This window comes from Aotus nancymaae, unplaced genomic scaffold (genome assembly GCF_030222135.1).
Source record: "Aotus nancymaae isolate 86718 unplaced genomic scaffold, 86718_ANA_hifiasm-v0.15.2.pri h1tg000022l_1, whole genome shotgun sequence".
NCBI classification, from domain to species: domain Eukaryota; kingdom Metazoa; phylum Chordata; class Mammalia; order Primates; family Aotidae; genus Aotus; species Aotus nancymaae.
Window position 1 is genome coordinate 30,120,226 of NW_026988435.1, and position 14,452 is coordinate 30,134,677.

The window sequence follows — 14,452 nt, forward strand, 5'->3', positions numbered from 1 at the left end:
ATTTCCAATTTACTAATGGCAATTTTAAAGGAATTCAAACTGATGTCACCTCTTTCCTGTCAGGGTGTCCTTCTTTATTCAGATTTGATTTATGGGTCATCACTAAAATTACTCTTTTGCACCTATTGTCAGTGTTCTAATCTCTTTCTCCATTGCCTGGCAGAACCCCAACCCTTATTAAACCCAACACTTTGGTTATCCTGGATCAATATCTAGAGCTTAATGTGACTAGAGAAAAATGCACAATCATGCTGAATGATTTATTTTAAGTAAATGACCATTTTCATAAGTGTGGTGACCTTTGACCTTGCTCGGAAACTATACATTTCTTTAGGCATTTCATACTCTTCATTTTCTGAGATTCCCATTTCATGCTTTCTTTTTTCTTCTTAACTTCAAATTTCCTGCTCAGTTTTCTTCACTCTCAGCAGAAGACTTGCTTCTTATTTCACTGAGAAAATTGGCAGGAGCAAAAGGGAACATCCTCATACTCAGACCACCAAGTCTACAACTCATTGAAACTGTGCGTATGTACTTAGTGCCTTACATACGCAGTACATGATAAATCATCTCTGATCGTGTTGTACATAACGAATTGTCTCTGATCCCATCAAAAGCAGCCCCTCTACTTGTGTACCAAATTCCTTTCTTCCTTAGACTCAAGGACACCGATTTTCAACAATCTCTTCTATCTTCCGTATTCATCAGTTTCCCCCTTTATTTTTACCATCAGTGTAATAGCAAAATACAAGGCACCACCATCTAGCTTCCTTAATAAGAAAAAAAGAGAAAGAAACCTCTTGACTTCATGTCTCAGTTTTCTCTACCCATTTTATAGCAAAATTCTTCAAAATTTTGTACTTGCTAGCTCTACTTCATCATATAACATTCTCGTAAATTTTGTCTGCAGCATTAATTCTGTAACTATAGTTACTGTGACATCAAAGGTTTTCTCATTTCATGTTTGAATTCTCTGATTTGTACTAAAAACATTTGCACGTTTGCCTGGGCGAAGACTTGACCACATTAATTGTATTCATTTTGTTTTCTTCCAGTGTCTTCAAGGTGAAGGCATTTTAATAGTCGCAATATTATTGTAGAGAATCTTTCAAGTATGAATTTTTGATGTGTGAGGATGTTACACATCAGATGAAGGTTGTTTTTAATATTCAATACAAACACAGACGTTTTCTTTAGTATGAACGTGAGTTTGTGATCTCTAAAAAGGTTTGATGAGTAATCAAAAATCTTCTCACGTCAGTGCACATACTAATAAGATTTCTGTCATTTGTGAATTCAGGGATGCAAACGGGGTATTTATTGCTTAATGAAGTATCTCCAAGACACCTGAAAGACTACAGGCCAGTTGTTTTATTGAATGTTCCTCAGCTTGGGTTTGTCAGCTATTTTCTCATGCTGAGATTCGGGCTGTGATCTTTCAGGTAGAACCTACATACGTGAAATTGTGTTGTCATCAGAGTAACACACTCAAAGGTGCATGATCTTCATCTGTACTTTAGTAACCAGAAAGTTACGATTTTTCCCCTGATAACTGACAAGAAATCTGGTGGACACTTTAAGACCTGCAAATATCCTTTTTAGCACATTCTCCTCTAGATTTAGCATCTGTTGATGGTTTTTGACCAACTCTTCCTTTATGATGGATTTTAAATGATTTTTTTTTCAATTCTATAACTCCCTTCTATATTCTTTGATATTCTTCTGTTAGGAAGAGCCCCATTCCCCTCTCCAATTGTTTGCCTATCCTTCCTTCCTTCCTTCAGTCCTTTCTCTCTCTTACTCTTTCTTTTTTCTTTCTTTCTTTCTTTCTCTTTCTTTCTTTCTCTCTCTCTTTCTTTCTTTCTTTCTTCAGAGGACTCAATAATATACCTCAAGTCTCAATTTTCTTGATGGCACTGAAATCTCTTGCTTTTCTTTTGTTAGCATTTGACTTTTATATCTTTACCTAGCCTTTTGTTATAGTTTTACTACATTATTTTCTTTCAGATGTGTATATCCCAAACCTACTTTTTAAAAAGAGTTAATAAGATCACTATCCTTTGTTTACACTGAAGTTCTGAAAAGCAGCAGAATGTAACACTTAAAATTCTTATCTTCATGTGGGCAATTTAAAAAAATAATTATAATTAAAGAGGACATCTGTTCATTCTACCCTATATCACAAGAATGAAAAACTTTTAGAAGATCACTGTCCAACATAGGGTCAGGAATGACAGGTGAATGACGCTGTTTTCACCTAGTGCAGAATAATAATGTTCACTCTAGGCCTCCCTACTCTACACTCTCACCTTTGCTAAATTATATTCTCTGCATTTATCTGACTTCTGGTCTATAGGACTATACAATAAGTTGGGTTGTTATCTCAATTATCATAGGGTTAATTAATTAGTGTGGGTAAACACATTTTGTATTTCCATAAATGAAAAATTTTGAAAAGTATTCAATACTATTATGTGTTGCTTCCTAAAACTTTAAGTAAAAGCTTAATTAACAACTTTGAGAAGGAAATGAGAAGTAATCATGCACATTAGATTTTCGAAGACCTAGTCTTTCTGCAGTAAAAATGTTTTCAGCATGTGGTTCATTATGTTTCTTGCATTTTTCAGTTCTGAGAACAATGCATTTAATAAAAATACAACACATCCCTGTGATCTGAAAGTATAAATGATGCTACTATAAAGTTTTAAAAACATGTTTCCATCCCCTAAATAAAATTTCAAATCCCAGAAAACATGTGACCTCACATTACTATAGTGACATTTAGTATCACCTAACTTTATTCAAAGTTTGAACTTACAGAAGGGTAAAATAAAATAGTGAACATTTTATAAAAATATTTAAACATTACTTTCAATTAAACTTTTTTGATTAAGCTAATGAGTATCTAGGATGTTAACTACAAAACAATTCTTCACATCTTCTCTACAATTAATAGTTTTGCTTGACTTTCTTCTGTTATTCTCTTGGGTTATGGTTGACCAATGGAAAAAATTGAGAGGTGTAAATAATAATAAAAGTTATTCCATTTATTTTTTCCCCTTATATTCCAATGTCTTTATACTAACCGTATCACTATTCGTGCAAGTTGGGAATATTTAAAATTGCACATTGCTTTAGTAGTGAGTAAATTCCAGGATGAAACTTAACATCAATTCCCTAGGGTATTGATATATGATTAAATTAGGTCTTTTCATGAATTGTGTTTGTCATTCATTCTGCTGAGTGCCTGTTATATGCCAGGCCTGGTCTTACGTGCTTGGAATAGAGTGTTGAACAAAAGAGACCAAGATTTCTGCCTCATAGAGTTCATATTCTAGGAAGAACAGGTGAACAATAAACAATGAACGTAATGATTAGCTAAACTATATGATATCTTAGAAGATATCACATATCAGAGTAGCACAAAGAGAATTGGGATGCTGTCAGAAGGGACACATTACAATCTTAAATAGGGTGATCAGACTTCATTCAGGAGGTGACCTTTAATCAAAGACTTGAATGAAGTGAGGGAGTCAGTATTCTAGGCAAAGCCCCAAGGTGGGAATGTGGCCTGTGCATTCATGGAACAGCAAGGAAAAAATCTAAGTGGAGGTAGAGTGGCCAGGGAGAGAATAGAAAGAAATGAGGCCTGGGAAATAAAAAGAGCAGCCAATTTTGCAGCATCTTGAAGGCCTCAGTAAAGAAGCTGCCTTTTCCTTTGAATAAAATGAAGAACCACATCCTTTAGTGCTTCCTCTGTGGGAAATGGGGAACCACTGGAAGATTTTGAGCACAGGGGTAATATGATCTGACATCTACTTTAAAAGGTTCACTCTGGCTACTGGGTTGAGAATAGAACTCAGGGGGCCAAGGGGAGATGCTGGGAGACCAGCCAGGATGTTACCAGAGTAAAGGAAGTGAGAGCTGATGGCGTTCTCCCACTGGGGGAATAATAGTATCTACTTCTGACTGTCAGAAGTAGTCAAAATACTGTACATATTTTGAAGGTAGAGCCAAGAAGTTTTCCTGGTAGAGTGCATGGTTTCTGGCCTGAGCAACTAGAAGGCTAGAGATGCCATCAAGTCAAATGGTAAAGGCTGTGAGTGGAGGAGGATATTGGGGAAATCCAAAAATTGGATCAGAAATCCAAGTTTAGACATGTCAAATTTGGGATATTTATGAGACACTCAAGTGGAGATGTTCAATAGGCTCTGTGATAAAATGAACGGGTTTGGATGGGAGATACATAACTTTGGGAGGTATTATAGACATAAATGGTACTTACTACCCTGAGGTTGTAATACTCTTAATACAAGCAAAGAGGTAAGTGTAGATACAGTATGAAAGAAGATACAAGACTGAGTCTTCAGGTACTCCAGTATGAAAATATTATAGAAGAGGAAGAACTGACAAAAGAGGAAGAGGAGGAATTATACCCATATTGATCTGAAATTTGCTCCCTCAAGTTGAAGATGATAGAGGATAAAAAAAGGCTGAAAGAGGAAGGACAGAATAGGGAATTAATGCAAAGCACAGCTGCATGTACAACGTACCCTTGTCTTTTCCTATAGAGACAGAGAAAGAAAAGATATGAATGTAGATGGGAAATTAATATCCTAAGTATGTTAAATCTAGAACTTGCCCGCCTTTTATATGTCAAATTGTACATGCACAGATTGACTTAGAAAGCATTATTGAAATTATCTAATGCAAAATGCAGTATTTCATTTATGAAGTCACATGTACTCAATATATTTTTATATGTGGAACTTCTAGCATATTCTCAATAAATAGTTGTCAAATGATTAATATATCACCCTTGCTCTTTGTTGAACTTTTTTTGTTCTTTTGTATTTTTAGTAGAAACTGGTTTTCTCCAGGTTGGCCAAGCTAGTCACAAACCCTTACCCTTAAGTGATCCACCCACCTTGGCCTACCAAAGTGCTGGGATTACAGGCGTGAGCCACTGTGCCTGGCCTGTTGAGGATTTTAATATCGTGTTTAAAGCTGTTCTCTTGACATAATGAAGATATATGAAAACTTTCTTCAATACTTTTCCTCAAGACATATGTATCTATTGGATCAGATGCCAGTTTATTGAGACATACATTATATTTAATAATTACTTGTCAGTATTCACTGGCAGGTAGACACAGTGGGTGTGAATTTTCTATTTATCTTAATTCTGGCTGACTGGCAATTGTAGTCAATGAAACAGACATTGAAATTATGAATATCTTCAAAAATGAGATGGATTGTATTAATTGGATCTAAGTAATCTCGATTCAGCTACAACTTCAATGTACATGTATTTATAAATACTAGATGAAACTGGAGATAATGTCAGTGACCATATAGAATGTTTCCTTCTATCTGTGAGGAGCAGAGAATAACTAACAAAACTGAGCCTTTGGAGTTTTGCTCACCAGGATAGGAGGAGACGGTGTTGATGCGAGTCGTCGTGAGGATGCCCACGCGGGTTGCCCTGTGGTTCTTCATGCACATGCAGATGCATATGGCAATCCCAGCAACGACCCCCATGATAAATACTATTCCGAAAACAATGCCTGCAATTGCAGTGCCCCTAAAAAGAAAAACAAGTACGTTTACTACAAAGGCTTGTAAGCATTCTTTAGACTTTCTAGTACAGCTCCATGATTAAAGGACAAGTGTTTCTTTACAAATATTCTTAAGGATAATGTTAAAACAAAACAAAACAAACAAATTCCCTGAATTGGTAAAACAAATAGTCTGTATTTCGATAGATAAGAAAATATTATAAAAATCCTCTTCTAGCACAGTTGACCAACTCATCATTCAGATTCTGGTTCTTAAAATTCATGTTTTGATACAAAGCACAATTATCTAGATATGCTCTCCAAAGTAATAATTTAAAAATCCATTCTGCTGAGTATCTAAACAGCAAAGAATTTATCTATTGGGTATAGTGTGTATGTGTTTAATGAAAACAACTTTGTAGATGTCAGAATATTAAATAAAACTTAACACTCGTTCCTGATTAAAACTCTTCATAGAACAAGAATGTGTTTATAAATAAAAGAAAACCAAACCAAACATATTTTAAACTACTCACAGAACAGTTGTGACAAACTGTTTAAGTATTCTCATTAAATTCAGGAAGAATGTAAATAAAACTTCTATTTCTATTAATGTTAATTTTTGTTCCCTAGAAAGTTTAACTCAGGCAACAAAACCATAAATAGAAAAAAAGGCCGAACAGCATAAAAGAGTCAACATTATGATTGTGGGAAACATAATTTGTAGGTATCTACATTTTTCCTCTCTTTTGAAAAGCAATGGGGAAATCTTTATTAAAATATACATTTTGACTAAGTAGCATCATCTGTAGCAATGCTCCCTAAGGAAACGTAGCACATATACACGAATATTATAACGGGGTGTTCGTCACAGTGTTGCGGCTAATAGCAAAATAGGGGAAACATCCTGACATCCGTAAAAGGAGGACTGACAGAAAAAAATTCATCAGAAAATGAATCTTATATATTGATTTAAAAGGGTGATGAGATCTACATGAATTGAAGCGAAATGTTCATGATACATGGTTAACTTAATAGTAATACTATTACTATTGATAGTAATTCCTATTCATTCAATTGATTAGTATTAGCTCCAGTTCCATCCACGTGCCTGCAAAAGACACGATCTTGTTCTTTGTAATGGCTGCATAGTATTCCATGGTGCATATGTACTACATCTTCTTTATCCAGGCTGTCATTGATGGGCATTTAGGTTGATTCCATGTCTTTGCTATTGTGAACAGTGCTGCAATGAACATTTTCATGCATGCGTGTCTTTATGGTAGAATGCTTTATATTCCTCTGGGAATAAATTAGTATTGAATTGAATTAGTATTAACTGAATACTAATTCAATTAATTACTATTTTCAATACTTACTAGTACTGAAAACTAGTAGTATTGATAGTAATTCGTATTGAATGGAAAAGCAAGTATTAACAGGATACTACCAGTTATAACAGAATAATTGCCAGGAGGTAAAACTGTATTTCTATGTATCAAATTTTTTACTATCTATAGTGATGATCTTGTAAATATGAAAATATAAAAATATTCACTTTCTTATTCGCATATTCACCAAAAGCAACCACTTCAAAGCTTTCGGTTTTTTTTCTAATGCCCTTTCTCCTATTTCTCAATATTATTATTACATTCTTTTATATTTTTTGTTTTTATACATTGTTTATTGGCTCCTTTTCTAGTATTTGGGAATGTAGATCTCTCAGACAAGCTTTATCCTTGGTTAAATCAGTCTTCAGTATTTATATTACCATACATTTGCTATCTGCTGAGCCGCCAAGCAATGTACCATGGTTACCTTGTGTTTCTTACACAACTTTTATTTTTAAACAATTTCCATGAGTTTTTACTTTTCCATATACATATTGACCTCCTCTCCTTGCAAAAATTCCTAGGAATCTTTCCCACGTTATCAGTAGCTTTTGCATCCTCAAACATGGTAAAAGAGCTTGTCAGTTCTGTTCTGTTCTCATGATTTCCTTCTTACAGCAACTAAGTCTACTGGTTGTTCTGAACCTGGAACTGTTTCCCTTGAGCCCTGTTTGTTGGTCCTCACATTTAGTTTCTGGACCCAATTCCTGCTAATTCTTGGTGGACTGCATTGTTTGCTGAAGCACGTTCCTGAATGGCTTCTTAAAAATGGACTAAAAAAAAGATTTTTCAAGTCTTTGAATGCCTGAAAATGACCTAATGCTTCACTCTCACAATTGATGATTCATCTGTGTATGAAATTCTAAACTGAAAGACATTACTTCTTAGAAATGTGCGGGCACTGTTCATTGTCTTCTAGAATTTGGAGCTGCTGTAAGGAAATCCCATGACATTCTAATTTTTTTCTTTGTGTGATACCATTTTTTCCTTTTCTTTCTTTCTGGAAGCTCTTAGCATTTTGTTTTTACTCTTGGTATTCTAAAATTTCATAATGTGTCTGGACTTAAATATATATATATTTTGCCAGGCCCTTATGATTCTTTACGTCTGGAGGCTTATGTCCCTCAGTTGTTTTCCATACCATGTTAATTTTTAAACAAACTTTCCCATACAATGTTGATTCTTTCTTCACTATTTTCTGTGTTCTTCTTTCTGGAATCTCATTCTGAAATGAGCTTCTGAATTTTCTGGACTGATTCTCTAATTCTTTTCTTAAATACTCTTTTTAAAATACTCTTTCTGGAGAATTTCATTGACTTTATCTTCCAAAGTTGTACTGAGCTTTTACATTTTCGCTATCTTAGTTTTAATTTTGGGGTGCTTTATCTCATCCTCTATTGCAACCCACTCTCTGTTTTTAGTGTCTTGTTGTTTCCATTGACGCAGTCCCTTAATCTTTGAAAGTACCAACGATATATTCTTTGATACCTTCTCTACTGTTTGTATTTCCTCTGTCCTGTCTAGGTTCTTTTTTATTGATTGTTCATTTTGATCTCATTCATGTTTGATGTTTTCCTCAAATGTCTGGTGATCCTTGAATTCGCTCCTATTTAAAAAAAAAAGGCTCGAAGTATCTGCTTGGAAGTTCAGTGTGCAAGCCAGAATTTGACAGGTGAACTCCAAAGAACAGGACAAACAGTCCCCATAGATCTTTTCCTTGGGGCTATTCATTTTTCTCCATGAAAGGATTCTCCAGTTTCATACGTGGGGAGCATCAGCCTGACTGGCAGTCAGTATCCCAGAGCTTGGAGTTTTACTCATAAGGATATGAACTTTCATGAAATCCTAATGCTTTCATCTCAGAGACCCAGTCTCTGGTTCTGCTGTGACTGCTGTCTTTCTGGCTTCACTTAAAACTTACTGGTTTAAGTCTTCACAAACCATTCTTTGTGGTTTCAAAGCATGATCTCTGAAGGCAGATCACCTAGTACCAACCATAGCTGGGGAACCTGGGGCATGCTGCTCGACCTCTTTGTGCCTCAGTTTCCTCATTTATAAAATGAAGGTCAGTTTGGTGCGCATTTGACTCTCTTCCCAAATTTCTTGTCATGAGTCTTGTGCTCCTGGACTATCTGCTGGATAAATAGTCCCTATTCTCAGTGGCACCTGAACATCTATACTATGTTTTTCTGAGATCGGCCATAATTTTTTACCCCAAACACTGGGGCCAGACCTGTCTCATAGTCAGAAACTTTCAGATTTTTTAAAGAAAATACATACACTATACGTTGTGAAATATTCCCAGAGGCAGCATCTTGAGAACATTTATCTTCCTACAGTGAAGGTGGGAATATTAGCGGTTAGATTATATGGAGACTAGAAAAAAATCCCCGGTTTGTTCAGGTCAAATGTTGCCACCAGCTGACCTTTATCTGCAATTCTGAAATCTTCAGAAAACTCTGAAGAGTGCAAGTGCAGATAAGGGATTATGAAGCTGTATTTATACTTTCCAGAGGGTATTTTCTCTCTAACATGTTTCCCCACTCACATACAAAAATAGAATGTCATTGAGAATATCAATATACTCCTTTAAAATACTTCTATAGGCATTTTTACTTTGTTGTTAAGATGGCAGACTGTGAGCCTTATTTGGATGTGTTCCTATTAGTAATCAAAGAATAACAGAGTCTAGTCATTTAATAAGTAAATGTTTTCAAGAAAAAAGATTTATGAAAGGAGATAATTTGAAGTAAGAAAACGAAAAGTAATCTGGAAACTTCCTTTGTTGTAAGTTTCAGGTCCAAATAAGTTAAACTGGAGGGCTTAATTTATGTTCCAGAAATAATCAATGGCCCAGTTATTCAGGCATAGTTTCCGAACTATGTGTTAATGGAAGCTGTTAAGATATCAAATTGGGACATATTTACATACATTAATTCTTCTTCTAAATAGAGGAAAGTAGAAAATTAGTCACATTTTGTTTCCTTGTTGGCAGCTCCAGCAAAAGTGCCTGCTCTTGAGGTCAATAATGAGGTTGCAACAAATGTATTCAATTAGTTTTTTTGATTAAATCATGATGTTGGTGCCCTTGATACTTTGATACCCATTAGCAATCGTAAATTAGTTATTTAAGACATGGCAAGGATAAAATTTACAGCATTATTTACTTTGTTATTAATAAAAAGAAACAATAAACAAATAGTAACCTTCCTGCATATAAATAATTGACTCAGTCAACTATTGGAAAGTGAGACGCTATTAATTTGAAAAATCTGGCATCAATAAAACCTTGAAAAAATTTCAGGGAATGCATTTTTTTTAAATGCTTTGCAAGGTTTGCATATTTTCCTCTCTTCTTTTAAACTTGTATTTTAAAATAATTATAAATTCACAGAAAGTTGTAAAAAGAGTACAGAGAGAGCTCATGTACCCTTCACCCAGTCTCCCCTAATGGTTATATCTTAGGTAACAATGACACAACATGAAAACCAGCAAATTGACATTGCTATAAACTGTACATATACTTCCATGTCATTTTAGTACATGCACAGAGTCATGCAGCCACTACAGCAAGCAAGGTACAAAACTATTCCATTATCACAAAATATTTCCCTTGTGCTACTACTTTGATTTATGGTCATATCTAACATGCCTTCTCTCTGCTATCAATAACCCCGGGCATCACTAATCTATTTTCATTTCTATAATTTAGTCATTTCATTTTTTTTTTTTTTTTGAGATGGAGTTTCGTTCTTGTTACCCAGGCTGGAGTGCAATGGCGCGATCTCGGCTCACCGCAACCTTCGCCTCCTGGGTTCAGGCAATTATCCTGCCTCAACCTCCTGAGTAGCTGGGACCACAGGCACACACCACCACGTCCAGCTAATTTTTTGTGTTTTTAATAGAGATAGGTTTTACCATGTTGGCCAGGCTGGTCTCAAACTCTTGACCTCAAGTGATTTGCCCATCTCGGACTTCCAAAGTGAGGTTCTGTATATTTTGCTTTTGCTGCATAAGGTGTTTTAAAAATGTTCATTAGATCCTGTTGGGTGGTGAAGTTGTTCAATTTTTCCATATCCTTGCTCATTCTCTTTCTAGTTGTAGCAATTGTTGAGAGAGGGGTGTTGGCATTTCCAATTATAATTGAAGATTTGTCTATTTGTCCTTTCACTTCTATTAGTTTTTGCTTCATGTATTTTGCACCTCCTCTGTTGACCTTAGCTGATGGACCTTGGGGTCTGGTTGTGTGTGTGTGCTTTTTTTTTTCCCTCTGTAGTGTCAAATGGTTATTGTCTAAAAGTTTTCAGACTTGGTAGGCTGCCTCTTTCTGGTTCCTTTGGTTAGAGGAATCCCCTGGGGGGGGTTCTTATTGTCTGAGCCCTTTGTTATTTCTGGGTTGGCAGCTTCTTTGACTCCAGATCTGAGATAATGGAGGCAAAAAGGAAACCCACACAATTCATGGTTATGTTGTACTTCAGACCACGAGGTTCCTAGCTCTTCTGCCTTCTTCTTTTTACTTTTCAGATTTTTCTTTTATGTTTGTCTCATATACAATGTCTAGGAGTTTTAAGCCATACTTGGAAGGAGGAATAGAGAGAGGTACATCTACTCCAGTAATGTATCTCTGAACAATAAAATACTATAATAAAAGATATTGTTTAAAATTGTAAAGTTTTTTTTTTGAAAAGTACAAGTAATATGATAGTGAATATCTTTTAAGACACAGCTTTTTAAACCTACTGCTTAGTAGGTTTTTAGGGTAAAACAACGTGCCATGGGCCTACACACATCCTATGATTCTGGACCTTTCCTTATGCATATTGAAAATGCTAAAAAAATCTTTACTATAATAATGTACAAATTAAGCAATTTGAACCACATTTGTCAAACTCTTATGGAACTATCTTCTACAAACTCTTTCATTATAATAAAAGAAGCACATTTTCTTACAGGAATTCATCAATTCTTAACACAAATCAAAACTGAAATGGTATTATTTTCAGGGAAGGAGAAATATAACTTCTTTTTGATGCTGTTAATTATTTTTATTTTAACTGCTGATTATCACATAAGGTACATTGTGGGTAAAGAGCTAGGAAAGAACATTGTTTTTAGAATGCTACTATAACACCTTTCATAAATACTATTATAATATTTAAGAAATTATCTTGTCATGATATTTAACAATTTTCTGTGAGCTTAGCATCAAAAAAAGTTCAGCTTTCATGCTTACATCAACAATCAGCAGACAAGGAAAACCAACCTTTTATAAGCAAATTATTCTTTGATATTGTTCATTACAATTATTCTAATAATGAAAGTTTTTTAAGTCAATTTAATACAGGAGTAGGCAAACTAAGGCCATGGCCAAAGAGGGCAATAGTTTGTTTCTGTAAATAAAGTTTTACTGGAATGGAGCTATGACCACCCATTTGTTTACATGTTGTCAACATCAGGCTTTGGTGCTGAATAGTGTGAAGTGACCACATGGCCTACAAAGCCCAAATATTTACTATCTAGCCCTCCATAGAAAAAGGGTAGTATTTCTCCTCTTCTTGGATATGACCCAATTTACAAATGCATTTTATAAAACTGTGAATCAAAGGGCTTATGAATATTCTACATAGTAATTTAGTAACAGTAGTCCCAATAAAATAGAAAAATTACAAAGGCCATACAGATATTTGATACTTACATAAAAAGTGGAGAAAGTTCTAGAAAATTTTTTTAGAAGAAACTTCCATATGGAAATCAGAATTTTTACAGAAGCATGTAAGTCTAATGTAAAAGTGTCAGAAGAGTTTTCTGGCAAAAGTAACCGTAACTTCAAAAGAATAAATTTAAATTTATTTATGTTTTAAATAAAATTAAAATAAAAAATAAAATACAAGTGAAGCCAAAGCATTTTTATCTTTTGTTAAAGAAGGGAATATTTAGTAGCCTTATTTATTTGTGATGATACACATGAGATGAATTGAAGCAATGATAAAAATCCCATTCCAACTATAGGACTGAAAGTTGACAGCACACATGAGAATAAATCTTGGCAAATTCTCTATGAGACTATTCCATTTTCTCAATAATTCATTCTTTTGGCCAATTCATTAAAATATTGTAATACCCTTGAATACAATATTTTATTACAAAATCATTGGCAATTTTAGTAAAACTTTGACTTGCTTAACTTAAAAATAATACATTTTCTTCTCTGTTGCTTAAATAAATAAAACACTAGAAAAACAAACTCAATGGAGTATAATTTTCAATATTAACAGTATTTACTTCTATTAATAATTGTAGGATCTTAGAATTATCTCTATTTCTGTCTTTATCCCTATGAATCTAGTTACATGTATGTCTACGTATACCTGTATCAAATAAGAAGAAGACCATAATTTCGAATGGTTAATTGTTATTAAATATTGTTACTATTCCATGTGTAAAAAGCTTAGGAAGTTAGGAATAGGAACAAAAATCCATATAATTTTTTCAGTAAGTCTACATTACTTGCAAAAAAAAGTCTGCAAAATCCAAATATGCCAAAAATGTTTATTTTCCTTTTTTTTTTTTCCCATTCTGGTGCCTCCCCTTAATAACTTCACTCAACATATCCTCTTTCTTGGGGCTTTATAGGTAACTTCTTTCTGTTAGCCTCATGATAATAAAACTAGAAACTAATATCTCTTTGAATGAATAAATTTACATGATTTATTGACTCAAGCCCTGTGAGAGAGACAATTGTGTACCCCAATATTCATTTTCTACATTTTCCTTGATAAAAGAACTCTTGAGTGTTGACTAAAATAAAGACTACATCTTCCCCTCCCTCCCTCCCTTCCTTTTTTTTAGACAAGGTCTAACTGAGTCACCCAGGCTGGAGTGCAGTGGCTCACTGAAGCCTCAACCTCTGGGCTCAAGTGATTCTCCCACATCAGCCTGCCTAGTAGCTAGCACTATGGGCACACATCACCGTGGCCAGGAAATTTTGTATTTTTTGTAGAGACGGAATTTTGCCATGTTGCCAAGCTGGTCTCTAATTCCTGAGATCAAGCAATCTGCCTGCCTCAGCCTCCCAAAGTGCTGGGATTACAGACATGAGCCACCATGCCCGGCCAATACATCTCCCAGATAGCCTTAAAGCTAGTGTTTTTTTTTTCATGATAAGTTTGGAAAATAAGTTGTAATAAAATATTTTGTGTCAATTCTCAGGAAACCTCCTTAAAAGATGGCTGGAATGGGATTTTTCTCCCATTTTCTAGCTTACCTTCCTTTCAGCTTTCTGAAATATGGGTGTAATGGCTGAGCTCTAATCTCCAAGGTAGACCATGCCATATCCTAGGGAGATTATATATATATATATATATATATATATTACTGTGTGGATACCAAACATCATTATTTGATTAGTTGTCAGTGTAGCTTTGAGATTGTACAACATAGCATACCATGTCAAAATCTAAATGCAGTAAATCATAGTTGCAGAAGTGTCTAGAACATCTTAAT

The 14,452-nt window shown here is 34.6% G+C and overlaps 1 protein-coding gene across 1 annotated transcript in view; it reads right to left on the reverse strand.

Moving 5' to 3' along the window:
* The window catches only part of CYYR1 (cysteine and tyrosine rich 1), a 108,342-nt gene that overhangs the window by 7,748 nt on the left and 86,142 nt on the right, over window positions 1-14,452 (reverse strand). The window contains 1 exon segment of the mRNA XM_064380076.1: window positions 5,427-5,584. Coding sequence (XP_064236146.1) covers window positions 5,427-5,584 — 158 coding nt within the window.